This window comes from Zonotrichia leucophrys, chromosome 20 (assembly GCF_028769735.1).
Source record: "Zonotrichia leucophrys gambelii isolate GWCS_2022_RI chromosome 20, RI_Zleu_2.0, whole genome shotgun sequence".
NCBI lineage: Eukaryota > Metazoa > Chordata > Aves > Passeriformes > Passerellidae > Zonotrichia > Zonotrichia leucophrys.
In genome coordinates, this window is record NC_088189.1 from 13,984,181 (window position 1) to 14,008,909 (window position 24,729).

The window sequence follows — 24,729 nt, forward strand, 5'->3', positions numbered from 1 at the left end:
CTAAACCAGGACACAGTTATACAGTATATCCTTCAGCCAAGTACAGGCAGCAACGAGATGGTTTAGTCTGGAAACACTGATCTCTTACCGCATCTTACAGTGATCTGGTGTTCACAGTCTTACAATTCATGAAGGCTATTTCTTCTTTTATTAGCAAGAGAGCCAGGACCCTCTGTTCTCAGAGACACTGCAGTGTTTTTTCCATGCTCTCAAGTCACTTCACGTTCACCTCCTGCTGCCACTTTTGGTGTATTGATAACAGGTCTCATGACTGGTGGGCTTGATATCCCAAGCAGGTGTCACAGTGACCCACCTGTATCTCTGGAGAAGAACTGCCTTGTGTTATTGCCACTAGCAGAAGTTTTCCTTAGCCCCTGACTGTCTGAGCTGTGAAAGTATCTGAAAAAGCTCCCACAAAAGAAGCTTTTCCTTTAGCTTCTTCCCCCTCTGGGATTACTCTCCCCCTCTCCGTGTCACTAGTGCATCGACGGTACCTATGTGCAAGGCTCAGCCTCAGAGCTGTCTGTTGTGTCGGAAAATTCAACCTCCTATCACCCAGCTTTCCTTCTCCAGCAGTGGGGACCTCTGCTCCCAAGAGTATCCTTGATGTCAGCAGGTGTGTAACCCTCCTCTAGTGGGGAGGTTCTGCCTTCAAGGTGGCTTCCTTGCTCTGCATTTTGATGCCCTTCTGCTGTGTGACTTTGTGCAGGTCAGCACAGAGCTGCCAGCTCATGAGTTGGACTGACCTGAGATGTCATGTCAGTGTGTCCTCTGTGTCCTTGAGAGGCCCCAGTTTGCCCATTTTAGCCTGAAGAAAGACAGGATCTCTTAGTGCAGAGTAACATCCCAAGAGTTTGAGCTGTGGCAGCCAAGTGATGATGTTTAGGTTCTTCAGCAAGGCTGCCAGAGGAGTAGGTGGAAAACAGCCTACACATTATCATCAAGCCCTGAAATACACAAAATAAAATGAGAATGTTGCAAAAAATGAATATTTTGTCTGGTCCATCTTGCAGCCAACTTCCCACTTACTGTGGCAGGTCACTCATTTTGGGGGGCCCTGAAGCTGAGGCCCTGAAGCTCCCATGTCCCCAGCATCTATTTTGAGCATGCCCAAAAGACCTTGCTGGCACAAAAATGATGATCAAACTGTTAAAATTCTTACACACTAAGTCTGTGTCTACAGGAGCCATTGAACAGACAGAGACTGTCAGGCTGCTATAAGCATTTTCCCAGTTTTACTGTTTCCCTGAGGACAGGTATAACCTGTACTGGCAAAGATAAGCAATATCTGCATCTCCACAAGGAGGGATGCCAATTTAATCATAGTAGAGCTACACCAGCAAATTTTTGTTTTCAACACAGACCTGGTTCAACTCCTCCTTTTCTTTCCTGTTAGCCTGTGCCTCAGTCCCTGAGCTTTGCAGTTCCACAGAACTCAACTTCTCCTGCCTGCTTTCCCACAGCACCTCAGGCATCTCCAGCAGCTTCACAGCCCCTGTGGGGGCCCCACTTGCCACTGGCCCCCGGCTGCAGAGACACAATCTTCCCCCACCCGCCCCTGCATAAGCACAGTGCAGCTGTGTGACCAGCCCACAAGTGCAGCAGCCATGATCTCACTGTCTCTCTATTTGCTATTTAAAAATGCAGTGGGAATTTCATGGGAATGTCTTAAGATTAAGTTACCCTCAAGTTCTCAATAGTGCCAAAATGCCATCTGAAAATGAGTGCAGTTGCTCTGGGTGGGACCCTGACCATTGGCTGGCATGGCATCATTAATAAGCTGATCAGACTAATTTCTTACCGTAGCAGACATTTGCTCCCTGGTGCAACATGAGTTCCAAACCACTCTGTTAGTGGCAAAATCCACCAAGAATCTGTCAAGTCTTGTGCCCCTAGTTATAGGATCTGAGGAATCTGGGCAGCTCAACCCCCAGGATTTGCATCCACATGGGATTGTTTCTATTCCAGAATAACAGGACAGTAAAGGATTCCTCGGGAGAAGTGGCACATCGCAGCAATTACTGATATACAGGAGCCACCATACCAAATGACATACCCCAAAGCTGTGGCTGGCAGAAGCTGATCTAGCAGGGCTGACCTTTAGAGCACGACTTGTTTATTTAGAGTACTCATGCTGGCTGAGAAGCAGGGCTCTACTAGTTCTTAAGGTCTCTGAACCTATGCTGTTCGTACGCCGCTGGTGGATCTGGATCTGTGCATCTGCTGGAGACACACCTGATATTCCTGCACAGCTTTGACCAGTCTACTATGTGCTCATGATAGAGAAGAAATAGAAAGTCTGCAAAATCTGCCCAGACAAAGCTGCTGGGGAAAAAAAAAAAAAAAAAAAGAAAACATCCAGGCAAACCCAGAGCATGGCAGCCTTACAGTTCAGGTTGACCCAAAGGTCTGTACCCTCCCAGCTGGAAGCAGAGACAGCTCAACATCTAGCACTGGCAAGGAACTTTCCTCTCTTAGTGTTCCACACTGGTTCAAGTCCCCCTTGCCACTTTCCATCCATGCTCTTGCAGGATGTCGGGAGTACCAGAGGGCAGAGCAGAACCAATAAAGCCTCATGTGCCCAGGGCAGCGGGAGGCAGCGTCAGGAGAACACGGTTCACCGGTGCAGCTGTGATCCAGCGGCGCGCACAGGCCGTACCTGGGGCCTACAACTACAGCGCTGCTAAAAGACCCCCGAGGCGAGAGCAGGATATGACCTGCCTGACCACGGCTTTCCTCACAAAAGAGGTCACGACCACTAACTTTTGCCATTGACTTGTAGCTCAAATAAGGCTTCAGCGACTCCAAAACTGATGTCCCGGCTCCGCTTCCACTCTCCTTGTTTCCACTCCTCGGGCTGGAGCTCCGCGACGCCAGGGCTCGGCGGACTAGATCGGGTTCCGTAGCGACCGCACCCGCCGCCAGGGGCTGCCCTCGACCCGCGGCTCCACCACTGACGCCGGCCTCGCCAGTCCCGGACAGTCCCGGCCCGCTCCTCCCCATTCCGCTCCGCCCCGCCCCGCCCCGTTCCGCCCCGTCCCAGCACAGCAGCCCCCGGCAGAGGGACCTGGGGAGTGGCTGGGGGTCCCGGGTCTGGCCGCACCACCTCCGGGCGGGGCCGGGATCGGGTTTCACATCCTGCCCCGCTCGCGGGCAGAGCAGCCATGGCGGAGAGGTGAGTGCGGCCGCCACGCACCTGTTGAGTCGCGGGAGAGGGGAGAGACGCGTTGCCACTCTTCGGGGCAGTGGGCCTCGGCCGGGGCCGGGGCCGGGGCCTGGGCTGGGGCCGGGAGCAACTCCCAGCTAGGGTGGAGGCGAGGCCGGGGAAGCCGACGCGGCAGGTGAAATGCGACCGAGTCGAGTCGAGCCGTGCCGTGCCGTGCCGAGCGGTCAGACTCGTGCGGGGCGGTGGTCCCGGGCCGCCTCCCGCCGCGCTGAGCTGTCTGTGGGGGGACCTCTCTCTCGCACTGTCCTGGCTCCCGCCGGGGCCTCCGCCTGGGGCTGGGACTGGGCTGTTTGCGGCCTCCGAGCAAGGCGGGCGGCCATGAGCTCGGCTGAGCGTAGCCGGCCCGGCCCTGACTCGGAGTCCTCTCTCCTGCCGGGCCCCGGCGCCTCCCCGGGGGCTGCGGCCGGACTCTGTCGGGTGCCCTCACACCTCCAAAGATGGGCGGCTCGTCGGGAGCACACCATGGTTTTGTGCCCGTTCCAGTCCGGGCTCGCTGGGCTGGGTGCTCCCATAGCTTTCTCTCTTTCGCTTAAAAAAATAAGCGCTTTTACAGAATGACAGTGAAAATGCTATCGGTTGTGGCTGTTGCAGGGCCAAGAGAGGGTTCTGTCCTCTCCTGGAAGTGGGGAGGGAGACAGGATCACCTGTTGGCAGTGAAAATGGAGGGCCAGGTAGCCAGGCCAGTTTCCCAGGCTGCATCCGGCTTCCGACAAACTCAGGCGGATTTTACGGCTCCAGTGAATAACCCCATTGAAGGAGAACTCTTCCTGGTCCCTCCGCGTCTGGGATCGTCGGCCAGAAGTGGTTAAATGAAGTTTGATTCTGCCAGGAGGAACGTGCAGAGGCACTATCCTTGTTGTTGCTAATGCCAGTTGCAGTTGTGCTGTTTTGCTGGTGTCTTTTTTTCATTCTAGGTTAAATACTTGACCGATTTAAAATTCCTGCAGTGTGATTCTCTCTTCAGCCGGCTTCTCACGTTCTTGTTGGATGGGGGAGAGTTGCACTGGCCTTTTACTCAGTGCCTCATTGGTGATGCAAGGTGTTTGGAATAACTTTTTATTTCTCTTGCATTTGAAGTTGTTTTATTTCTTTTTCCTTCTGCATCTCCTGCAGCAGACCAGGGTTTGAGTTAGTCTGTAAGGAGCATCTTGGGAAGGGATAGCAAATCCCATTGAGGGTGGCCCTAAAATACCAGAATTCAGACTGAGCAAAGTGATGAGCACAGCAGCATTCTCTCATCTTGCCTGGAGCAGCCCCTCACAGCAGCTGCTTCTGCCTCTGTGCTTGTGACAGCGCTTGGAGATTGAGGTTGTAGATTCGTCATTTTGGGGTAAACTCTAAAGGCCGACAAAATCTTGTAGATTTGAGGCTATCATTCCCATAGCTGGTGCAGATGAGTACAAAGCTTCTTGTGCTGGATTTCAGTGTGTTTTACCTGTGTATCCCTTGCTGTCTCTTTAGTGCTTTTGAATTTGGTTTTTGCTGGGTTGACAAGACAACTCTTCCTATGAGTTGGATGGAGGCTGTTTGGAGGGATGCTGAGATTACAGTGGATTATAGGAATGCAGATTTAGAAGCCACAGTTTTGTTCAGATAGTTCACATGCCTTCTGTATTCACAGCAGGCTTGCCTAGCTGAAACAGGTATCTTGTCCTTAGTTGGGCAAATATAACCTGCAGTGAGATCTCAGTCCACACGTCTGGTGTGTTTTGTAATTGAGAGAATTTTACGGTCATCCTTGTGATGCAAAAGTCTGACTTCAGCCTCACCCTGACTGGATTCGCAGCAGAAATCCTCATGGGAGATATGCATGCATAATATGCTGTGCAGAACAGGGCTTACTTCGTGCTGCCCTGCTTTAGGGACATAAAAGAAGTGCCTCCCATTCAACTGACTTACTCGATTCCTAGAAAAATATAATGTGTGCTACAAAGATGAAAGGAGAGCCTGGAATTCCTGTAGTGAGCTGCCTAAGGGGTAAGAACATCTTGTGGATGTCCTTGTATTGGTGTCTGAGCTTTGAGGCATTTTTAAAATCCATTCTGCCATTCTTTTGGGGCTGCCTTCACAGGATTGGGGTAACTGCCTGATAACAAACCAGTAAAGTTTTGTAGATCAGGGACTAAGAGATTTTTTTCCTCTGAGAGCAGTGGAAGAAGAATTATTAGCATTGTTGAGGGACTGTGGGAAGAGCTTTAAGATACATAAAATCAGCTTTAAGGGAATTACTTCTGCAATTAAAGGTAAGAGAGCATAAACAGCTATAGGAGTCTGACTTTTTGGCCCATGAGCGTGGCTTGGTTTTTTCCGCTGGCAGTGCCATTTAATAAATATTCATTAACCCTTTTTTGGAAGTCATATATGTCATATCTGTATTTCCTGATGGGTAAATGCTTTAGTAATGATACTACTTGGGTTGTCACTTTACTTATGGAGAAGAAAGCTTTTAAGTTTGGACTTGCTGTTTTAGCAGCATACTTTTGGCTGTTTCAATTAAACTGCCTCAGGATGGGTGCGAAGGGAGATCTTCCAGCCTACCCAGAAATACTGAGGTTGCTGAAGTCATGTTAGCTGGGTGGAAGGGCTGGGAATGGTACTAAGTGTGTTTGTTCAGCAGGAAACCTGCTGTTCTGGTTGGCTGTTTTAATTTGATTTATACAAAATGTAAGGGATTCTTGTGTTTTGTTGTGATTACAATGAGGACACTTCATTTTGTTATTGAATCTTGAGTCATTTTAGCCTACTTTGTTGTTTTTAGTTAATTCAGATTAATTCAGGCTTTGAGTTTGCATGAATACCAGTTTCCATGTTTCTTAGCAACTTCCATTTAGGAGTGAATGAAAACTTTGACACTTCATCACCCTGCCCTGGAGCTGCTGATGGGCTCTGTGTCTGAACTCCGCTGTGACTTTACAGTAGAGAGGTCTTCTAGTTTTGGCAGGGCGTCCAAGCCTCTCACTGTTGTGCCGTGCAGAGCCCTCCACATCCTCTGAACTGGGTCCATGTGCCCTGTTCTGGTTTAGCCTCTTCTTAGTTGGCTTAAATAAGGCCATGAATAAATATCCTCTCTGTAGCTAGCTTTGAGTGCAGAACAAGCCATGCCCCACAGCAGGTCATCCCACTATTGTCTGCTGAATGAGCCTTTTCCTGGATGGACTGGATTGTGGTACTTCACTTGGCAGTAAATAAACTGCGAGAGCAAAAGTCTCTGTTAGCTCTGCAAAGTCAGTGGAAATAAGTGCAGGTGGGAGAAGTTATCAGCAAACCTGACCTCTGCCATATGCTTGCTCCTGTTGTTGCTACTCCTCTAAACATGCTGCTGAGCCTGGTAGCTTACCAGGGAAGTTTCCTTGCAATGAAATGTTTTAGGGGTGACTGGCTTTAAGTGAAGCCAGGAGTTCGTTTTCCTCCAGTAGCTCTTCTGGCAGAAGCAGAAGAGGGGCTGTAGAGGACAAGGTGGTTGTCCTGTCTACCATCGCTTCCAAAACCTTTTTAAGGCTTCCATCAGCAGGCCCAGCATGGCCTGCAGCTAGCTCCTAAGGGGCAGTCAAACCTTCAGTGTTTGCCTATGCAGATAAAGCCTGGTCTTTGGGAAACGCCTTCAGACAGATCAGAGTCTTTTGATGGAAACTAATCAGAAGTTCAAAGGAAAGCAGTGTTTCCTCCTTCTTGTGGTCTCCTTTTCCTGCTATACTCCCGAAATGACTTTCTCAGTGGATGATGCAATTAGGAGGAGATGCTTGCAAGCTTTCAGCAAATAGATAGGTTAGAAATTGAAACGTTCCATTTAGGCTCCATCAGTCCTTCTTCCCAAGTGGAGTGCAATTATTTGTGCCTTGTGACGTGTATACGCTTGTGTTTCTATAAAAAGTCCCCCAGGCAGATTCAAATAGTTCAGGAAGTGCCTCTTATCTGTAATAAAAAGAAATTCCAGAACAGGCACTGGGTTTTGGTTTTAGCTGGATTCATAGGAGGTTCCTGAGTTCTGCTGTCGATATTACATATTTAATGTTTATTCCTGCCTTTGCCAAGGAAGGCTGTTCCCATGTAGGAAAGACAGCCTTAATGAGCAGATAATTTCTTGTGTTTTTTAGTAGCTCAGTCATGAGTATCCATTGAAGCAAGCTGTCTGTTTGATGGGTTTTGTGCTTTTCATGAGGAAGAGTAATCTGCTTTGGATAGTTTCTTAAAGCAGTCAGTTCTTGGAGTGGCAGGAAAGCATTAACTGAAGCAGCAGCCCTGAGGTCCACCTGCCTCATACATCTGGAAAGCAGCAGCCCTGAGGTCCACCTGCCTCATACATCTGGAAGAGACTGTAGGTCAAGAGAAAAATCTTTTGTGCTTGGTCTTTGTCTCATGGGATATTGGAGGTACCATTATTTGGCATATATTCTCTCATCCTAATTACTGTTCCGTGAGTTTGAAGTTACTGCTGTAAGAATTAAGTGTTTTATATTTCCAGATGAGTGTAGCCCAGTAAATTCCAGCGTAGCTGGTGTCAACTATCTTCCAGCTAGTCTCCCAGGCTTTTCTTTGTGCGTTGTCAGCTGCCATTTTTTGGTTATGCAACTCACACAGCCAAAAGATATTTTGGAAACTTAAAATGAGAGTGCTGGAGGTTCAGATTGTTTGGTTGCAGCGAAGCATGGAAGAGGGAAAGCACTCTGTGATTCCCAGGTGAATGTTGGCATAGCAAGGAGACATGGCCTCCCCCTGTTACATGCTTCAGGCAAAAAGAAGGGGCTTGAGGTAGACAATATCAGCTTTAGAAAATTCTTCCTGAAAAAACCACACTGAAAGATTAAAGTGCAGGAGATGCTGAGTTTATTGTTTTTTCAGGCTCTTTTGTCTCTTTTTGATTTAGGTCTTGGAATGACATTCCAGCAATGGCTCTATGCTGCAGAGTGCTAGAACTTCTGAAAAAAGGGGTCTTATTAAAATTATTTGCTGACATCTTCATCAACCACTAGAGGAAAATAGAAGTCTGGTTCTCTAAGGAGGGTGTATTTTCGTACCCCTCTTGTATTCTGTTTGTGCCCAGCTCCCTGAACCAAGCTCTTGCTATGCTTTGCCTTCCTCAGTGGCAAGTGCTTCAACACAGATGAAGAGGGAGCACCCTGTGCTCCCCAGATTTGCTGTGTGTTCCTGTCTCAACTTGAAGCAGAGCAGTCCTGGGCCTCTCTAAACCAAGCATTTTCTTAGCTGCAGGGTTTATGATCTACCAAAACCAAACAAGCCAAGCAGGAAGGGTTCCCCACACAAACTTGTGCTGGGTTCACTTGTGTGTGTAACTTTGCAGCTGTGGGACACTGCCATAAGGCACTTTGCTGTGACAGATGGGGCTGTTTCCTACCTGGGCAAACAAAGTTGCTGCTTTTTGCCTGGAAGCCTGTTACGGAGGCAGAAAAGACTCAATATAGTGGGATTTTGTGTGATCATGGACATCATGAACTTGTGGCCCAGGGCCAGGTGCACTGTAGCAGGGGTAGCCTCTTTGTTCTGTAGGTCTGGTATTTTCTGTTTGCTTTTGCTTGTGTCATTCATCTGGGAAAAAATAAACAAAGAGGCTTACTGTCTCCATCGCTAGTGATACCAAGAAAATCCCTGCACAATGCTGCCTGATGAGCTGAGACTGAGCTCAGCAAATCCCCTTTAACCACATGGAGTTCAGCTGTCTTGGGTTTTTCTGACTCTGAAGCAGTGCGATATGTTGTGTACAAGCAGCCAGGGCTAAGGTTAAAGGATGAGTTGGTGTAAAATATGTTCAGTCACAAAGGAAAGTCAGAGAAAAACTTACAGGAAACTTTCTAGCTGTATAATTAAATACAGGCCCAGGGAATGCAGTGCATGAACTGTGCTGTGGAGTCTTGCTTGGAAGGTTCCTCTGCACTGGCTGGAGTGGCTGACTCACGTACTGTGGGAACTCCAATCTGCCTGCTGGTCCTGGCCACCTCACCTGCTCCAGCACCTGCTTCTCACCCCCTGCTCATCTGCTGGCACAGTTGTACCCTGCCACATAGTCTTATCTGCTCTGGGCTGGTCCCCATATGCTATTGGTGCCATGTGGGAAATATCAAGTGCAGGGCTGTTTCCAGACCTGAGGTAAACTGCGGCTGATCCCATTGTAATCTAGGCACTGAGTCTTCCTTACAGATGTTAAAATAGTAACCCAAGGATCAGCTGTTAGTTTCAATGTGGTCAGTTTGCTGTAAAGTGATAAATGCCATATTTGGTCTTCTTCTGGTCCTGTACCTATTTCTTCCTTGTGTACATTGTAGTTCTTTGATAGTCCTTTGATATCTACAGTTATCCAGCTGTGCATCAACCACATTGTTTAGCTCTTCTTGGCTCCCTAGATCCAGTAGTTATGCTTGGGATTTTTTTAATTAGACCATCCAACTATTTATTGCTCTAAGCTAGGGTGAGAGGAGAAGCTCCAACGGTTTTATGTATTCTTGATCATCACTGATCAACATGAGGTGAAGCAAAGAGAGATGGTGAAATGGCTGTGAGCTGAGGTGCAGAGCCTGGAATGGAGCCAGCATGAGGAGCATTTAATGTAGTCCGGAGGACAGACACTTAGCACGTTGTAATGTGGAGGTGTATGAGCTTGGCAGTTTATGCCTGTCTAGTACAGTGAATAGTCTGGGTGGGATATGGCTGAGTTGTATTTAATCAGCCTGGTAAAAAGAGTGTGAAGGAAGTAGCATTGGGGCTTAGAGGGCAACCTTGTGCTTGAGTTGGTGCTGCCCTTAGGCTCTCGTCTGCAGTCCTGAGTCAGAGTACAAATGGCCCATGAATTGCACTTTTGGCTTGGAAACTCCTTAGGGAGCTTGCCCCTGAAGTAATCTACTCTAATTTTCATTAAATTAATTTTAAAATCTCTGAAAATAATGGTGAAAAGCAAATATACTCTTTTTTTTTTTTTGTATAGAGGTCTTAGAAGCTGCTGAGGAAATGCCTGGTGGTGGTATGATAATCCAGCCTGAATTCACTAAAGCTGTAGTTTGAAATTAGTCTAAAACACATGTTTAAGATTCTGGAGACTTCCATAGTAGAAGTCTGGTTTGGGATGGCAATAAGCAGAAAAAATTAAAAAAGACAGTGATGATCTGGAGGTGAAGCTGTCACCTTACCTTTTTTTTTTTTTTTCTGGTTCTGGGTCCTGTTACCTGAGTTGTTGAGTTCACCGAAGCAAGAGAAAACCATCTGCTGTTAGTTAGCAGGCTGAGTTATCCCTGTGAAGGATTTGAGGAGCTCTGCAGGCCTCACGTGATGAGTGCTGGGGATGGGGAAAGAGTGGGAGGGGGTCATAGAGAACATATCACTGAATCATCCACTCTGATTTTAGTGTGCCATTGTGCCGTGATGTTATCATCCTGTTCCCTCTCCATAGTCTTTTGAGCCAGCTTTGAATGTAATGCTGTTGAAGTGACTTTGGCCTTGAATTCTAAACGCTGCTACAAGAGGAAGGCTGGCAGAGATACTGTGGGCATAACTTCCTTAGTGGTGACACTTCTTTGGGTTGATCTTGTTCTTGAAACCAGGAAGGCTGATGAGTTTGGCAATGAGGGGCATGTCAGTGATTTCAGCCTTTCTGGCTCCCCATAACTCTTCCCTAGGAAGGTGGCCTCTTGATGTCCAATGACACCTCCCTGTCAGCCATCCAGTGCTCTAATAGCTGAGCACTTTTATACTTAAACTTTATTTGGTCTTGAAGGGATGAAATCACTCACTATTTTCACTTCAAGCAAAGCTGCTGCTGAGCTGTGAGAGCTGTCTGTATGTGGAGAAAAGCTTTTTGGGTACTTGGTGTTCAGTGAAGTTGTACTTGCTGCAGAGGTACAGGGAAGTTTCACCTTGGGCTGTTTTGTCCATCTCACTCTCCCTGGAGCAGGAAGCAAAGACTTCAGGTGGGAAAGAGTGAACAGCATGGTGGTCATCAAATGGTTTAGTGAAAGTACCCAGAGTTCCCAGCTGGAAATGCAAAAATTAGTATCTTCTAGTAGTTTTGCTCTGGCCTGGATGGCTTGGGTGAGCTCCAGAGGTGTTGATTTTGTGCTGCTGTGGAGTCTCATTGGGGAGAAGCAAAGTTTTCTATTTTAGGGTGTCTCCTGATACACGGTACATCTTGTACTCTGGATGAGAAATAAAATAGCCACTGCAGCTGGCCCAGACAGTTCTGTTACCCTGGTCTTGCCGGGACACATGGCACCAACTGCAAAGTGGAGTTGGGCCTCCAGGACCTGCACTTGGCGGTCCCTTGGTGCAGGCAAAGGAGGGCATGCAGTTAATTCCTGTTGCTTTGCTCAAGCCTCTGCTGTTTGCAACGGTAGTTATTTTTTCAAGCAAGGACATGCGGGTGGTCAGAGAACAGACAAATTTGTCATGGAACTGCCAGCAGTGCAGCTTTCTTGCCCTTCAAATTCCAGCTGGACCTGGCTTAAACCCAGAGGTTTTATGGACTGCAGAGGTTTGAGGGACTTTAGATGAATTAACAGTATTCCCCAGAAGTTACCATTTTGGGTCTGTTTCTTATGATAGGAATCTGTACTGCTTTGCCTATGGATCTATAGCTGTAAAGCCTCCTGAATGGTGTGGCTGTTTGCCCTGGGAAAGGCAAATGTGAACTGTGGCACAAAGAGCTTTAACAGTGAGATGTGTCTGTGCTAGAGCTGGGACTGCTCAGTTGGCCTGCTGGGAAGTGTGGGCTTTCATTAGGACAGGCAGTATGTGGGCCCATGGACAGAAAGCAATATTGGGGTGGCTGACTGTGAAAACTGGGTGCTGCTACAAGGGACGTTCAGCCAGCCCCTTCTTGGGTGTAGCTCTTGTAGCAGAGCGCTCTGCTGCTCAAGATGCAGGGCAGTATTGGGCTTCATCTTTCAACTTCACACCTTGCTAAGCTGTGAAAGAAGATGAGAAAAGGAATGAACAGCTGAGAGATGTAATCCTCGCTTTTACTGTGCTTCAGGCAATAATTGATCCACGATGCTTTTATTTTTTAGATTAAAACCTGTTGCTGACTAAACTTGTCTTGCAGTTTGTTAGCCATTGGGCCTAGCTTTTTGTCTCTTGTATGTCTCCCACCAAGGTCCTGCTGGTTTCAACCTTGGCTACAGCTCTGTGCTCAGTAGTGGTGACAGTAAACAAGCTGTTTACTGTCCACCTGTAAAGCTGTGGCAGTTCCTTGGAAGGGAAATGCTGTTGCAGGGTGCTGCTCTCCTGGAATCTTTTCTGCCCATTGATGTCATCTTGTATTCCTCCTGGGAAGGAGAAGCCTTGACCCCTCTACCTCTCACCTGGTGGGTGCCTCAGGAGGTGCTTTGTTTGTGTAATATGGTTTCCAGCTGGAAAAATATCTAGTTTTGGGCATCTGGAAACTGTGAATGTGCAGTTACCTGTGAAAACTCAGTACCTATGTGCTGAATAGTCATAATAATGAGAAGTCTGGGGTTATGATGGGATCTTTGACTGGCAGCATGAAAGTAAAATAAATGAGACTTGTCTGCCTCGCCCCAGAGCTGGTGTTTACTCCTGAGTCTGCTAAAAAGGGGCTGTCTGCTGCCTTGGAAGAAACCTGAGATCTGTTCCTTGGCTTAAGAGGAGTTGATCGGAACAGAGGGAGCATAGGAAGTATTTAGTGGTTATATTACCAGCTCAGAAGGAATGAGTACCTCCACCAAGAACAGATCAGACTTTTTTGTTTGGCCTTTTAAAGAAAGACACAAAAAAAGGGACATGTGCGGAGGAGAAAAGGACAGTAGAATGAGAAGCTGGCTTACCAAAAAGGGGAAATTGTATCCGGGCAAGAAGACCAAAAACTTATCTATTTCAGCAGATTACATGTAAAATCAAAATAAGGTGGTCCAGATTAAGACTTTTGAGGAGTGAATTTGCCAAATATGATTAGCTTTCAAATGCATTGAAGCCTTTTGGAAACTGGCAGGAGAAGAGATCAAAGCATGAGAGCCGCAGAAGATAAAGCTATCACAAAAAAATCCAAACAATTTGTGGCCATCTTGACTCCTGTGGAGGAGCTTTGCAATCTTCAAGCTTGCTACAGAAGAACTGTTGGAGAAGTGGTCTTGCAGTGAACATCAGTAGAAATAGCTTTAGAGCAAAAGACGAACTGATAAGAAACTAAGGAACAGATAATGTTTACTCAAGAGTGCCAAAGGATCTTAATACTGAAATTGTTGAGATACTTTCATGTGTATCCTGCCTCTAAAGTGCCCTTGGTATCACATAAATTGGTGGTGGTGAATGCAATAGCATTTTAAAAGGTTGAGTCTTGAGGAAATTGGAGAAGTGGCTCAATATTTGTGCAGGTGCACTGCTAGGGAAGGGCTGTGAAGAGTATCCAGGATTCCATGGACTGTTGGGTCTGACCCCTGTGCCTAAGTCTTTGCAATGAAGAACAAGTTTGCTGAAGGCATGGCCAAGCACGGCTGCTTGGACCAGTGTTAGAAGGGCTATTGTAGAGGCAAGCCCTGCCCCTGCCTCACAGACCTGCTGGAGGTGATGAGCATGCTGGGAGCAGGACCACTAGGCTTCATGTGTCTGTGTTTTCAGACAACCTTTGGCAAGTTTCTCTGCCAGAGGCTTTGAAGAAAGAGTTGCCACGGGCACGGAGGAAGGGTCTTGTTACGGACAAAGAGCTGGTGAAAGCATAGACTGCAAAGGGCAGGGCTTACTGGTCATTTTTCAACTTGGGGAAGTCAGCAGCAAGGCCGGAGAAACTGGTGCTGGGAGTGTTTTGCACCTTACGGGTAACCTCAGGTATAGAGGGGTGCAGTGACATTGCCAGGTTTGCAGAGGATCCTCAGTTTCTTCAGTGGGTTGAATAGCTCACTGAAGAGAAGGAAATCCATTAGAACCTCAGAGAACTGAGGAAGTGGACTGATACGTGACAGGTAAGCTTCAGTGTAGGTAAACATGGTGAACAGGGAAAAATTACCTGTACTGGACCTGTTTGAGACTCAGCCTAGAACTAGTGGTTATAGCTTGAGAAGAAGCTTGGAGTCACTGACAGTTCTCTGAAATCATCAGTTCTGTCTGTGATGTTTGCCAAATAAACCAATCAGTTTTGATCACCATCAGCAAGGGAGTTAATACTGAAGCAGAGGACATCAATTTGACCCTCTTTAACACTTTGTTCATGTCTTGGAGACTGCATGCTGTTTTGATTTCTGCATTGTGAGAAGGACAGCGATGTTAGAGAGACTGCAGTGAAGATAATTAAAATTACTAAAGGACAGAGCAGCTGCCTTATGAGGAGAGAGCATAAAATTTGTGATTCCTTGGTTTGGAAAAGTCTTGCATAGCAAGATCAAGGTATGCAAATTATGAAGGTAGTAGAATCAGAGAATGGTTTGGGTTGGAAAGGATCTCAAAGATTGCCTACTTTCAACTCACTGCCATGTACAGGGAGATCTTTCACTAGGCCCAGTTGCTCAGAGCTCCGTTCAGTCCGGCCTTGAACAACTCAGGGAATGGGCATCCATATTTGTTCTGGGCAAACCCATTCCAGTGCCTCACCACCCTCACAGCAAAGAAGTATCTAATCTAAACCTACTCTGTTTGAATCCATTCGTCTTTTTCCTGTCACTACATGCTCTTGTAAAAGTCCCTGTCCATCTTTCTTGTAAGCCCCCCTTAGGAACTGGAAGGCTGCAATCATGTCACCCCTAAGCCTCCTGTTTTCCAGGCTGAACAAACCCAATTCTCTCAGCCTTTCCTCCTAAGAGAGGTGCTCCATTCCCCTGATTAACCTGGTGGCCTCCTCTGGACTGGCTCCACCAGGTTCGTGTCTGTCTGGCACTGAGGACTCCAGAGCTGGATGCAGCACTGCAGGTGGGGCCTGAACTGAGGGGACTGGAGGGGCAGAATCTCCTCCCTTGACCTGCTGCCCACACTTCTTTTGATGCAGCCAGGACATGGTTGGTTTCTGGGTGCCAGCACACACGGCCGGGCGTGTGCAGCCTCTCATCCACCAGCACCCCCAAACCCTTCTCATCAGGGCTGCTCTCGATCTGTTCCTGCCCCGCTCTGGATCAATACTGGGACTGATACCCAGCTCAGATGCAGCACCAGCATCTGGCCTTGTTAAACCTCAGAGATTCCCGTGGGCCACTTCTCAGACTTGTCCAGGTCTCTCTGGATGGCCCTGTCCTTCAGGTGTGTCATCTGCAAACCGGCTGAGGATACACTTGTTCCCTTCATGTACTAATGAAGATATTAACCAACACTGGTCCCAGTATGGAGCCCTGAGGGACCCCACTTGTCACTAACGTCCATTGGGACTCTGAGCCATTGACCACTACTCTCTGGATGTGACTGTCCAACCACTTTGTTATCCATCTAACAGTCCACTCATCAGCTTCATCTCTCTCCAATTGAGAGAGAAGTATGTTGTCGGGATCTGTGTCAAAGGCTTTACAGAAGTCCATATAAATGACATCTCTGTCCCCTCCCTTGTCTACTGAGTGATGCCTTTGTGCAAGGCCCCTGGGTTGGTCAGGGAGGACTTGCCCTTGGTGAAGCCATACTGGCTGTCCTAAATCACCTCCATGTCCTTAGTAGAGCTTCCAGGAAGGTCTGTTTCATCACCTTCCCAGGCACAGAGGTGAGGCTGACAGGCTGGTAGTTGCCAGGGCCTTCCTACTCTTTTAAAAGTTGGGGAGAGTGTTTCCCCTTTCTATGGATAAGTTGAATTTTTTCTACCAAGTCTTGTGACCCTAGAACTATGAGCACTTGGTGAAACCTAAAGGAAGAAGACCATTTATTTTACACAAGCTGTGATGGACTTCTGATTTCAGTGTTCTTGGGGGTCACGGATGCAAAAGGCATCATCAGGTTGAAAAAGTATTTGGGTAAACTTATAGACAGTTAGTCTGAAATAGTTACTAGGAAGAACAGCCAGCCATCTGCCTTTAACATCTCTAATACATGTGTGGGTTCTTGAGCAATGAGGGAGAAGATGGAGAAAGGGCATGACCAGGCTTACGTGTTTTGCTTAACAAACTTCTTGGAGTGTCTCACCGGTAGCCAGAATGGAAGGGGCACTTGGCTTTACCAAAGGTTCATGTCTTATGCTTCAAAGTTTCCAGAAACCAGTATTAAGTGGGAACATAAATGGGTGTGACATGTTGGGGAAGAGCCAATATGGCTTTTGTAGACCAAAACTGAGCTACATGACTCCCCTGGTACTTGGAAGGTGTTTCCAAGTATGTGGCAGGGGTGATCAAGTGGAGTGGTCTAGTGGACCTCACTGAAATGTTTCAGTAGAGGGTACTGAGGAAAAGTCCATCATGGGGGGATAAATGGTTAAAAGATTGGGCTGCAAAGATGAGGAGTAGATGGTCAGACTTCACAGAGGAGGGAACTCTTGGTGGAGCCAGGCTGGGATCTCTGCTGCTCACAGTGTTTGTACCTGATCTAGAAATGGGGACAAAAGTAGTGGCTGAGGAAGAGCAGATGAGGGAAGAAATCCTTAGCACTGCAATTCAGGAATGAGTTAAGGGTAACAGATGGTTCTGGAAAGTATTAGCACTCTATGTGTGCTCAATGCTTGGCAGTGCTGCAGGATGGAAGAGGGGGCTGAGAACTGCAAAGAGGAAAGCAAAGGACAGAATAGCACAGCATGGTGATCTGCTGCCATGTTGGATATTGAATGTCAGGTCATCCCATCTTGGAAGACGCCCTGCTTTAAGTGCCTCTTCATTTATTTGCTCTTTTTTTTTTTTTTTTTTATCAGTAGCAAAATCTATGTATTGGGTACATAGTGTTTGGCAGATGAAGACTGTCTAGATGGATATCAAACAATAAAAAGTGAAGTTGAATATGGTCCAGTTTCTGCCCCAATCCATCAACCATGCCATTGCAGAAGCACAGAGAGTGATGCCTGCTTTAATGTCTTTCTGAATTTGTCTCTTTTTTGCTATCTTCCTTGCCACTGCTGAAAGTGAAAAGCTCAGTTTTGGACTGAACACAATCTAATAAATGTGTGGGTTTTGATGGGAGAAAACATAAGGAACTTGTTTTGGGCACCAAATCAAGAAGTGTATTGTTCTCATCCCACTGTTCACTGTTACCATGTATAGCAATTTCTGCCATGGCAACACATATTTTCATGAACCAGCCAAGATCTTCCAGGGCTGCAACATAACTTCTGATACTTGCTCATTGTGATGCTATTAATAACTTTGTTTCCCCCTATCGTAGCCCGGAAGCTGCTTCTTCCTCATAGACCAAGTGCAAGCAATAAGCTCATTTTAAATCAATTGTGGGGAGAATTGACACTGCGGATTTCCTGGGGTTTTTTTTGTTCTGGAGATCCTGTCTAGTACTGCTAGCTCTGCGGCCACCCACTGCACTGTCTCTTTTTTATAAGAAAGTCATGTCTGAATTTTCTTTTAAATTCAGTTTCTTTTTTTTCTCTTATTCCTTTCTCCCCCTTCCTTTAAACCAGGACAAACAGATGATACATATTTACTTCTCTGGCTATGCAAAGTAGCTTAAGTGTTTATCTCAGACTGACTTGGTGAAGTGGAGAACCTGGCGCAAATCAAACATGGTCTGGGCCAGGCTCTGGTCTACATGATTTCTTTACTTATCTCTTGCTTATTCAAACAAGATAAACTCTGAGTATTTAAAATTGCAGCTCAACTGTTCTTGGCACAAGTTGAATTTAGTGGTGTTTAAAATCCCAGAGTGCATTAGCATGTCTGCATGAATCTGCTTGGAGTTGGAACTGTGTCAAAAATACCATCACCAGCGTGGTTTTTTGGAACCTTTTAAAGAGCTGTGGAAAAGGTGAAACCTGGGCTTTTGCTTAAGAGGGTGGTTCCACTTGAGCCTGGGCATCTGTGAAGAGCTGCAGTGGGTTCGAACCAGGGTCATGAGTCTGTCCCGAGCTCTGGTTCTGGGTGTATGCAAGTCACAGTTCACCAGTTTCATCCCTCCAGAGGAAGGAGTTGTTTTGCCAGATCACTCTCCTCTCATTCAGGGAATTCACTTTTCTTCTGCTGAAGTGTAGGTGTTAACTGTACAACCCTCCCTCCCTTTCTTCACCAACTTGAAAATTTTTTTGGCAGACTTGAAACTTGCAGCTTCAATGTCGCTGTCTTAGATATTGCACTTTCCCTGATCTCCCTGACCTGCTGGATTGACAGCCTACTGTCATTAACTGAGGGAAAAAGATACAGTGAAAACAGGGAATTCTTTATCCTACCGACCTCCTTGGAGAGGCTAAAGAAATGAGCATATGCCCTGCAAAAGGTTTGTCCATGGCAAGGAGTAATTGTGATGTCCATAGTGAGTGACTGTATCATTCTTTTATTGCTGGTCTCCCCATTTCTTGGGAGGGTCTGTTCAAGGTAGTACCTCCAGAGGTGCTGCCAAGGGTTGAGTCTTCCTGGGGAGGCATCATATGCCATGCAGGACTGCCTTCTTCTGCAGCCCAGCTGGTTTTTCCTGAGCATCTCCAAGAAACAACTGAGAGCCTTCGGTGACTGATGCAGTCATTTGCCACGAGCTGCCTTCTTGTGGACTCTTGGGAATCATAGAATATGCTGAATTGGATGGGACCCATCAGGTCACTGAGTCTGCAACCTCCTGGCCCTGCATAGGACAGTCCAGTTATCCCACCCTGTGCCTGAGGGCGTTGTCCAAATGCTTCTCGAGCTCAGACAGGCTTGGTGCTGTGACCAGTACCCTGGGGAGCCTGTTCAAATACTCAGCCACCTATTGGGTGAAAAACTCTTCCCTGATATCCAACCTAAACCTCCTCCAACTTCATGCTGTTCCCTCAAGTCCTGTCACTGGTCACAGGAGAGAAGAGATTAGTACCTGCCCCTCCACTTCCTCTCATAAGTGTTGAAGACCACAATGAGGTCTTCCCTGGTTAATCTCCCCTTTGTTTCTATGACATGGTGAGAGCAAAGGCTAATTTGGGGCTTTAACTAATTGTGCTTTATTTTGTGAAGTCTTAAATCTGTGAGATCGAAGAGATGTTCAGTTTTTAAAAAGCTGTGACTGTATTTTAAGGCAAGGTCAAACACCTCAGTCTTTGTTTCTCATTGAATCAAGCCAGAGCTTGTTAATGACAAAGCACTGGAACTATAGGTAACTAGTATTTTGGTTTACTTAGAGTTCAAGGTGTTACTGTAGTCCCTGCTGGTCTTGCAGATGCAAGTGTGTAGCAGACAAAACAGAGGCTGAAACACAGCTCATGGGATGTGACTCCTAATCACGCTGCAAAGTTGTAGAGACAATCAGGAAAAGAATGTCAGTTTGGGGCAACAGTTAAGCATGCTTTTCCTTTTGGAGGCAGCTTTTTTTCATGGTTTATTACATCAGAATAAAAAACAAGATGAAAGAGTCAAACGTAGGCTGTGATTTTCATCCCAAACTAAGAATTCACTTAGGGATAGGTGAGCTTTCCAGAGCTGGAGCTGTGCATAGAGCAGAGACCCACGTGCTTCCCTGTGGGGCAGGCATGCAGGAGGGGAGGCTCTGGGGCTGCAGGAGGGACCGATGCTGTGGGTCCAGTGCATTGGCTTTGCAACATCCTGACTCTGTTGTGTCTGATGTGCTTGTCATTCAACAATTCCTGTAGGCAAAACAAATGGAAGGACCTCTTTTCCATTATATATTTATTTTTCTTGCTTGTTGGTTTAGAAAGAGCTTATGAACTTTGTGACTGAGGTTTTCAGCCATTTACTTACTATCTCTTCTTCCTCGCCAGAGGAAATTGGTGTGCTTTGGGCTGGAGAAAATGATGACACTGCTGTGGCTCCTCTGCACAGAGTCCTGTTGGGATAAGCTTCCTGATGGCATCTCACAGGGCAGGAGAGATTTGTTTGTTTGCAGGCGGTTATTCCTTTGACTTGCTGCCAACACTCTCCTGTTCTTTCCTTTGATTTGAAACCAAATTCCTCTGCTAGCCTGGTATTTTAATGGTTAACTTGAGTCACACATAACAGGCTCGGACAGCTAATACTTTCAAGAGCTTCACTGCATCTGTTCTCTCGTGATTTTTTTCAACGGAATTGGCAGAGACAGCTGCAGCTGGAGAGATTTGCTGAAGAATGAATAACCCTAAAGAAGTTATGATGAAACACTTATATTTGTTTTGTACTTTTAGCCCCCAGTGTTTTGTGGACTCTTCTGTCTGAGGAATGACTTGGTCCCTTGCTGTCCATGACTATGTTGTGCATATGTTTTCAAGGGACCCTGTTTTTCAGCTCATAAATGACTGTTAGCCTTTTAAATGAACAGAGACAGAGGGCCATTATTTTGCTAATGTCCCACTTCTAGGAACTTAGCTGCCTCAGATATGTAGCTTTGCTGAGTGGTGCTTGAAAGCATTATGCTCTGTGATCTGGCTGTTTGTAGGGCATCCTCTGTTGGCACCTTGGGTGACACTCTCCAGTTGGCCATGGCCTGGCAGTGCAGGTTCTCCACCCTATAATTACAGTCTCAGTCTGCTGTTCCTGACCACTGCCAACTCATGTTCTGCCTTTAGAAAAGCTACGGTTGTCATGTTTTTTTGATGGTCTGGTGGAATTGTTTTAGATCAGAGGTGGGTGTCTTGAGAGGTCCTTAAGTCTCCAGCCCTGCATGCTCTCACTATGGTGGCCACTTGATCCTGAGGACCTGGCTGATGGGTTTCCCTTTGCTGGTTCTGGAAGTATCTTTTCTGTTCCTGTCTTCCTCCTCTTCACCCTCTGACACTGTTCAGAAATCTGTGTAAATGTTTTATTGTCCTTACTCAGTGTTCCTGTCTGCAGCAAAAAGCTATCCCTGTGCGTCATGCAAATGAGCCTTGGGAGCTGGCTATTTACTTTGGTCTGTTCTGGCTGCTATGGGCTCTCTCTTCCCTTCAGTGAAGATGACACAAGAATGGTTGTTCTTTTGCCCTCCTGTATGGGGAAACTATGCTGCACTGCAGTGTGTTTATGTCTGTGCAGTGCCTGGTGTCATGTCACTGAGCCCAGGATGATTCGTGTACAGAAATGAGGAAGATCAGTCGCTGTTGAGTCCTGCTCCTTCCGCAGTGTACAGGTTGTGGGTTGCTCCCAAGGTACTGGAGCAATTGCTGGGTTTATGTGGTAATGGGGCTTTACTAAAGCAACTTCTGATTGGAGAGCCTCCTATTCCCAGACTGCTTTCTTTGGCATCAACTCTCTGAGGCAGCAGCTGCTGTGCTGGGCCCCTGGATGCACGGGCTTCGTGGCAATGCTGGGAGGAATCCCTGATATCAGTAGTGGTGACATAGGAGGCGGTGAAGAGTAAATCTCAGTCCTGAAGCAGCTGGACAGCAAGCTAGATAAATCAAGACCTTTGTCAGTAATTATAGGATGACAGGGCAGTGACTGCTGCTGTGTCCTTGAAATAGCAGGGATATATCATTGACATGACGTTGCTTGCTTTGGCCCAGGGAGAGCACTTCGTGTATGCTGCTTCTCCAGGGCCCTGGGCTCTTGCCCTACCTCATTTTGGCAGGTACAACTTCTTCACCTCGTTCCTGCAGTTTAAGAAGAGCATGATGCTCTTCAGCCAGGGTGCAGCTTTATTGGCACTGGGAAATGTCATCCTGCTTCAAGTCCAGTTTACTTCTGTTCAACAGCTGCCAAGAGGTATTGGGGTCTTACAGATCTGTGGAGCTGTGTTCAGCTTTCTAGTCACTGACCAGGGTTTCAATCAGCAGGTAGTGCTAAGAGGTGCTGGGGCCCATTGAGAAGGTGGGAGATTAAGGGGTTCCATCTCCATCCTTTCCTTTTGTTTGTATGGATCCTCCTTAAAAAAACACAAACAGCCCAGACCTGATTTTAGAGTTTCTTTCATGCTGGGAGGCTCTTAGCTGCTTTGAGTACCATTGTGGGCAGATCCTGTATGATTTTGGTGGTGTCTGCACATGCTCTCAGAAGAGAGTGAAGCTCAAGTCTGCTTCAGTTGGTATCATGTGTCTTAGATTGTGTGTCCCAAGAAGATGTGGAGAAAGTAGATCTATTACCTTGGGTACCTGCCTGCAGAGATTTACACTCCTGGAAGGATGTGGCTAGTGCATCTAGTGGTGACCTTGCATGAGTCCTGCTGCCCCCTTTGGTGGGATCCTGTACAGGTGGGATGACCATGGCAATACTCATCGAGCCATGCTTGCAGTGTGCCTGCATGAATCCTCCCTGAAACTAGGGGCAACACCAGGGGAGCAATGGGAAGTCATCAGGCTGCCTCCTTGGGACTGAGCCCCACATGCTGCCATGGGGGAGCACCAGGGGTGGAAGGTAAGCAGTACACATCTCAGCTGTGGTCATCATTTTTGCTGTACTGGCAGGTTGTCCTGTAATGCCTTTACCTAAGCAAATATTTCCTCTCTAGGATATTGATAAAATCAAAGTTTTCTCATTTAAATCCTGTCTGTTGGGGACAAAGTCTAGTTATGAGCATGTTGAGATGGGATGCAGTCACTGTCAGGTGCTGTGGTGCTAATATTGGTCCCAGTCTAGTGACAGACCTGGCCATGTGTCCTGGGATTGATGCAGCCTAAGGCTGTGCAGGTTGGAGGCCAGCACCAAGCTGTGCCATGTCTCAGCTCCCTGCCAGGGTGCCTTGTTTCCCTTGGGCAGGGACCGTCCTGCTTCCCCCCACAGCCACCTGCCTTCCAGCAGCTGTGGTTTGGATGCAGCTGTGGATGCACACAGTACATTTTGGAAGGAGAAGAGATGAAGACTGCCAGGTTCTTTTTATCTTCTGCAATTTGTTCTTAAATATTTAGCCCCTTAAAAGGAATAATAACTCTGCTGAAGTTTTCATTGAGCTTAGAAGGTGCTACTTCATCTGGAGGAAACCAGAGCTTTGTGGAGGCTGTTTAAGTACTGGAGTTTTGGGCTTGTGCTGTGACCTGCAGAATGAAAACTCTAGCCATAAGGCAGAAGAGACCCAAGGTATGCTGTCACAGCAGCTTGAGAGCTGGACAGGGTGTCAAGGCAGGTCCCATAGCCCAAGGAAGCTAGCTCACTTCTCTGCAGTGGCCTGGGGCTCAAGCTCCACAAATGATTTTGCTCCTCACCATGTGGAACCCAGGGGCTGGATGTGACAGATAGGCAGGAGAGGCTGCCTGCCAGATATGTGTCCCTGGCCAGCCTGTGGATGATTGCAAAGAGTAGAGAGAAGCACCTGGAAACTTCTTTATGCTGAATGTTTTTTGACATGTCTTTTGCCTTCTGCTGAGACTTCAGTGGCCACAGCTCATCTCTAGCCATAACACAGGCCAAGGTGTTCACCCTCAATGACAATTTGGGGACAGAGAGAAGTGAGAGACCCTTGGCCTCCAGGGAAGCAGCAGATAGCTTTCTGGTGAAGACCTGTGCCCGGTCTGCATCACCAGGATTTTTTTAACAGGAGTGGATTTTACTGCTCCTCCTGCCCTCAGGTACAGTTTCCTTTAGTGTTGGTCTGCTGGTCACCAGGCAGTGCCCTGGTGCCTGTGTCTCCAGTATGGAGACACTATGGACACTATGACCACCTCCTGCTCAGAGTGTCCGTCCAGCAAGTGCTTTGTGTTTTGTCTCAAGGCCATGAAAACAGGGATGTTTTCTGTCCCTTGGTCTTCCCTCTGTTGCAGAATTGCCCATCCTGTGATGGAGGCACTGAAGGTGGGGATGAGCAGCAGTTCAAGCCCTTCTGTCTTCCCCTCCCCTTGGGGTGCTCTCTGTGTGGCCCCAGGGAGTGATTTCAGGACCCAAATCATTCCAAACCTCTTGGACAACACTTGGCACCGAGTGGATGATGGAGAAACATGAAGTTTGGTGTGGGAGTGCCTGTGCTGCCCTCCCTCCTCCCTGGTGACATACAGAGCTCTAAGATGCCTGTGCATCCTTTTCACGCAAGGTTCAGGTACTGGTCTTGGGCTGTTGGGCCTTATGCCTTTGAGACTGTTCTGGACTTTATTTTAAGCTGATTATCATTGGGGCATGGCTTGTCATGGTGTCTGTCCTTCCTTATGCCCATCCTCTCTCCTTTTGCAGAGACCCCCAAGAAATCTCACTTGTGTCCCTAAAGTCCTTTTTACTTACTTCTTTCTCTCTGAGACAGGATCTTGAGGGAATTTGCTGATAATTTTGGTGTTGCCCCAACCTTCTTCCTTGGATTGAGCTACCCCTTTGCTGTCTGTTCTGTTCTGGATTTGGGATGAATCAAGAGGCTATAATTTTTGTTAGAAGGAGGCATGGGTATTCAAAAGAAGTCATAGAGTGTGTGTGAATAACATGTCTCATTCAGCTGAAGGAGGATTACCATAAGGAGCTGACGCTGGAGACCTTCTGGAGGCTCTCTGCAGCTCGAGGATAGAGATTAGTTTTACAGCTTGTCCTGGCTTTGATATGCAAATCTGAGTGAATCGGAGCCACCTGGAGGTTGCACTTGGTTTCTCAGCGTCTGTACTAAGTGAACTTTTCTGAGGCCTGTTGTGCTGAAGGTGAAGGGGCGAGCGCGAT

General features: G+C 47.2%; 1 protein-coding gene across 1 annotated transcript in view; it reads left to right on the forward strand.

The window, feature by feature from the left end:
* The first annotated feature begins 3,042 nt into the window (after positions 1-3,042).
* The window catches only part of LOC135456304 (rho GTPase-activating protein 39-like), a 52,750-nt gene continuing 31,063 nt past the window's right edge, over positions 3,043-24,729 (forward strand). Inside the window, exon 1 of the mRNA XM_064730086.1 lies at positions 3,043-3,175. Within this exon, the coding sequence (XP_064586156.1) occupies positions 3,165-3,175 (11 nt within the window). The 5' untranslated portion in view covers positions 3,043-3,164. The remainder of the gene's footprint in view (positions 3,176-24,729) is intronic.